This window comes from Meriones unguiculatus (genome assembly GCF_030254825.1).
Source record: "Meriones unguiculatus strain TT.TT164.6M chromosome 13 unlocalized genomic scaffold, Bangor_MerUng_6.1 Chr13_unordered_Contig_2907, whole genome shotgun sequence".
NCBI lineage: Eukaryota > Metazoa > Chordata > Mammalia > Rodentia > Muridae > Meriones > Meriones unguiculatus.
The window spans coordinates 1,047,501-1,052,500 of NW_026843582.1; the positions used below are offsets into that span (position 1 = coordinate 1,047,501).

General features: G+C 49.9%; 1 protein-coding gene across 1 annotated transcript in view; it reads right to left on the bottom strand.

Annotated features, from left to right (window-relative positions):
- The window catches only part of Pnpla6 (patatin like phospholipase domain containing 6), a 44,579-nt gene that overhangs the window by 4,350 nt on the left and 35,229 nt on the right, over positions 1–5,000 (bottom strand). Inside the window, 1 exon segment of the mRNA XM_060375914.1 lies at positions 983–1,099. Coding sequence (XP_060231897.1) covers positions 983–1,099 — 117 coding nt within the window.

Sequence of the window (5,000 nt, forward strand, 5' to 3'; positions counted from 1 at the left end):
TGAGTGCGCGAGGGGAGTGTGCGAGGGGGTGAGTGTGCGAGGGGGTGAGTGTGCGAGGGGGTGAGTGTGCAAGGGCGAGTGTGCGAGGGGGTGAGTGTGCGAGGGGGTGAGTGTGCGAGGGGTGAGTGTGCAAGGGCGAGTGTGCGAGGGGGTGAGTGTGCGAGGGGGTGACTGTGCGAGGGGGTGAGTGTGCGAGGGGTGAGTGTGCGAGGGGGTGAGTGTGCAAGGGGGAGTGTGCAAGGGGAGTGTGCAAGGGCGAGTGTGCAAGGGCGAGTGTGCAAGGGCTTTGTGAGTGGAAGTGCAAGGGTGAGGGTGTGTCACACGGGGGCGTGTTCGGGTGTGCAAAGGCGCGAGCGGGTGTGCAATGGCGTGTCCGGGCGTGCCCCGCCCCTTTGCACACTCAAGTCGCCCCTTGCACACTCACGTCGGCGGGCCCCGCCCCTTCTTGCACACCCGCCCCCTTGCACACTCACATCAACAAGCCCCGCCCCCTCGCACACTCCAGCCCCCTTGCACACCCGCCCCTTGCACACTCACTCGCCCCCTTGCACACTCACACTTGCACACCCGCCCCTCGCACACTCACGTCCCCCTTGCACACTCACACTTGCACACCCGACCCCTTGCACACTCACGTCCCCCCTTGCACACACGTCGACGCGGCGGCTCTCGTTCAGGTCCGTGAAGCGCTGGTCCTTGCACACTCGCCCCCTTGCACACCCGCCCTTGCACACTCATGCCCCCTTGCACACTCACGCCCCTTGCACACTCACGCCCCCTTGCACACTCACGTCGGCGCGGCGGCTCTCGTTCAGGTCCGTGGAGCGCTGGTCCTTGCACACCCGCCCCCTTGCACACCCGCCCCCTTGCACACTCACGTCGGCGCGGCGGCTCTCGTTCAGGTCCGTGGAGCGCTGGTCCTTGCACACCCACCCCTTGCACACCCGCCCCTTGCACACTCACGCCCCCCTTGCACACTCACGTCGGCGCGGCGGCTCTCGTTCAGGTCCGTGGAGCGCTGGTCCGTGAGCATCTTCTCGATGACGTCACCGCGCGCCCAACCCCCGAACACGGCGGCGCCGTACGCGTAGCCCACGTCCTGCGGGGGGGCGAGTGTGCAAGTGAGTGTGAGCGAGTGTGCAAGTGAGTGTGAGCGAGCGTGCAAGTGAGTGTGCAAGTGAGTGTGGGCGGGTGGGCAAGAGTGTGCAAGTGAGTGTGCGAGTGTGTGAGCGAGTGTGCAAGTGAGTGTGGGCGGGTGTGCAAGTGAGTGTGCAAGTGAGTGTGGGCGGGTGTGCAAGTGAGTGTGCAAGTGAGTGTGAGCGGGTGTGCGAGTGTGAGCGAGCGAGTGTGCAAAAGAGTTTGAGTGAGCGAGTGTGTAAATGAGTGTGAGTAAATGAGTGTGAGGATGAGTGTGTAAATGAGTGTGAGAACGACTGTGTAAATGAGTGTGCAAATGAGTGAGCGAGTGTGTGAGTGTGAGCGAGTGAGTGTGAGCGAGTGTGCAAGTGAGTGTGGGCGGGTGTGCAAGTGAGTGTGCAAGTGAGTTTGGGCGGGTGTGCAAGTGAGTGTGAGCGAGTGTGCAAGTGAGTGTGGGCGAGTGTGTGAGTGTGAGCGAGTGAGTGTGAGCGAGTGTACAAGTGAGTGTGGGCGGGTGTGCAAATGAGTGCAAGTGAGTGTGGGCGGGTGTGCAAATGAGTGTGCAAGTGAGTGTGGGCGGGTGTGCAAGTGAGTGTGCAAGTGAGTGTGGGCGGGTGTGCAAGTGAGTGTGAGCGGGTGTGCGAGTGTGAGCGAGCGAGTGTGCAAATGAGTTTGAGTGAGCGAGTGTGTAAATGAGTGTGAGTAAATGAGTGTGAGGACGAGTGTGTAAATGAGTGTACAAATGAGTGTGAGCGAGTGTGCAAGTGAGTGTGAGCGAGTGTGCAAATGAGTGTGAGCGAGTGTGCAAGTGAGTGTGAGCGAGTGTGCAAGTGAGTGGGAGCGAGTGTGCAAGTGTGAGCGAGTGTGCAAGTGAGTGTGAGCGAGTGTGCAAGTGAGTGTGAGCAAGTGTGCAAGTGTGAGCGAGTGCAAGTGAGTGTGAGAACGAGTGTGTAAATGAGTGTGAGCGAGCGTGTAAATAAGTGTGTGTGTGCAAATGACTGAGTGTGAGGGAGTGTGTAGAGTGTGAGCAAGTGTGTGTGTAAATGAGTGTGAGTGTGTAAATGAGTGTGAGTGTGTAAATGAGTGTGAATGAGTGTGTAAATGAGTGTGTGAGTGTGTAAATGAGTGTGAATGAGTGTGTAAATGAGTGTGTGAGTGTGTAAATGAGTGTGAATGAGTGTGTAAATGAGTGTGGATGAGTGTGTGAATGAGTGTGAATGAGTGTGTAAATGAGTGTGTGTGTGTAAATAAGTGTGTGAGTGTGCAAATGACTGAGTGTGAGGGAGTGTGTAGAGTGTGAGCAAGTGTGTGTGTAAATGAGTGTGAGTGTGTAAATGAGTGTGAGTGTGTGAATGAGTGTGTAAATGAGTGTGAATGAGTGTGTAAATGAGTGTGTGAGTGTGTAAATGAGTGTGAATGAGTGTGAATGAGTGTGAATGAGTGTGTAAATGAGTGTGAATGAGTGTGTAAATGAGTGTGAATGAGTGTGTAAATGAGTGTGAATGAGTGTGTAAATTAGTGTGTGTGAATGAGTGTGAATGAGTGTGTAAATGAGTGTGTGAGTGTGTAAATGAGTGTGTGAGTGTGTAAATGAGTGTGTGAGTGTGTAAATGAGTGTGTGAGTGTGTAAATGAGTGTGTGTGTAAATGAGTGTGTGAGTGTGTAAATGAGTGTGTGAGTGTGTAAATGAGTGTGTGAGTGTGTAAATGAGTGTGTGAGTGTGTAAATGAGTGTGTGAGTGTGTAAATGAGTGTGTGAGTGTGTAAATGAGTGTGTGAGTGTGTAAATGAGTGTGAATGAGTGTGTAAATGAGTGAGCGAGTGTAAATGAGTGTGTGAGTGTGTAAATGAGTGTGAATGAGTGTGTAAATGAGTGAGCGAGTGTAAATGAGTGAGCGAACGAGGGTACAAATAACTGAGTGTAAATGAGTGTGAGAGCGAGGGTGTGTGAGCGAGTGTAAATGAGAGCGAGTGTGTAAATGAGTGTGCAAGCGCGTGAGTGTGAGCGAGTGTGTAAATGAGTGAGTGTGCAAGCGTGTGAGTGTGAGCGAGTGTGTAAATGAGTGAGTGTGCAAGCGCGTGAGTGTGAGCGAGTGTGTAAATGAGTGAGTGTGCAAGCGTGTGAGTGTGAGCGAGGGTGTTAGCAAGTGTCTGTGTGAGCGAGCAAGTGTGAACGGGGTGAGCGAGCGTGTAAATGAGTGTGTGAGCGAGTGTGTGAATGAGAGCGAGTGTGTAAATGACTGTGAGAACGAGTGTGTAAAAGAGTGTGTGAGTGTATAAATGAGTGTGAGCGAGTGTGTAAATGAGTGTGTAAAAGTGTGAGCGAGTGTGTAAAAGTGAGCGAGTGTGCAAATGAGTGTGAGCGAGTGTGTAAATGAGTGTGTGAGTGTAAATGAGTGTGTGAGTGTGTAAATGAGTGTGAGTGTAAATGAGTGTGTGAGTGTGTAAATGACTGTGAGTGTGTAAATGAGTGTGTGAGTGTGTAAATGAGTGTGAGTGTGTAAATGAGTGTGTGAGTGTGTAAATGAGTGTGTGAGTGTGTAAATGAGTGTGAGTGTGTAAATGAGTGTGTGAGTGTGTAAATGACTGTGAGTGTGTAAATGAGTGTGTGAGTGTAAATGAGTGTGTGTGTAAATGAGTGTGTGAGTGTGTAAATGAGTGTGTGAGTGTGTAAATGAGTGTGTGAGTGTGTAAATGAGTGTGTGTAAATGAGTGTGAGCGAGTGTGTAAATGACTGTGTGAGTGTGTAAATGAGTGTGTGAGTGTGTAAATGACTGTGAGTGTGTAAATGAGTGTGTGAGTGTGCAAATGAGTGTGAGCGAGTGTGTAAATGAGTGTGTGAGCGTGTAAATGAGTGTGTGAGTGTGTAAATGAGTGTGTGAGTGTGTAAATGAGTGTGTGTAAATGAGTGTGAGCGAGTGTGTAAATGACTGTGTGAGTGTGTAAATGAGTGTGTGAGTGTGTAAATGACTGTGTGTAAATGAGTGTGTGAGTGTGTAAATGAGTGTGAGCGAGTGTGTAAATGACTGTGTAAGTGTGTAAATGAGTGTGTGAGTGTGTAAATGAGTGTGAGCGAGTGTGTAAATGAGTGTGTGAGTGTGTAAATGAGTGTGTGAGTGTGTAAATGACTGTGAGTGTGTAAATGAGTGTGTGAGTGTGCAAATGAGTGTGAGCGAGTGTGTAAATGAGTGTGTGAGCGTGTAAATGAGTGTGTGAGTGTGTAAATGAGTGTGTGTGTAAATGAGTGTGAGCGAGTGTGTAAATGAGTGTGTGAGTGTGTAAATGAGTGTGTGAGTGTGTAAATGAGTGTGTGTAAATGAGTGTGTGAGTGTGTAAATGAGTGTGAGCGAGTGTGTAAATGACTGTGTAAGTGTGTAAATGAGTGTGTGAGTGTGTAAATGAGTGTGAGCGAGTGTGTAAATGAGTGTGTGAGTGTGTAAATGAGTGTGAGCGAGTGTGTAAATGAGTGTGTGAGTGTGTAAATGAGTGTGTGAGTGTGTAAATGACTGTGAGTGTGTAAATGAGTGTGTGAGTGTGCAAATGAGTGTGAGCGAGTGTGTAAATGAGTGTGTGAGCGTGTAAATGAGTGTGTGAGTGTGTAAATGAGTGTGTGTAAATGAGTGTGAGCGAGTGTGTAAATGACTGTGTGAGTGTGTAAATGAGTGTGTGAGTGTGTAAATGACTGTGTGTAAATGAGTGTGTGAGTGTGTAAATGAGTGTGAGCGAGTGTGTAAATGACTGTGTAAGTGTGTAAATGAGTGTGTGTGTAAATGAGTGTGAGCGAGTGTGTAAATGAGTGTGTAAGTGTGTAAATGAGTGTGTGAGTGTGTAAATGAGTGTGAGCGAGTGTGTAAATGAGTGTGT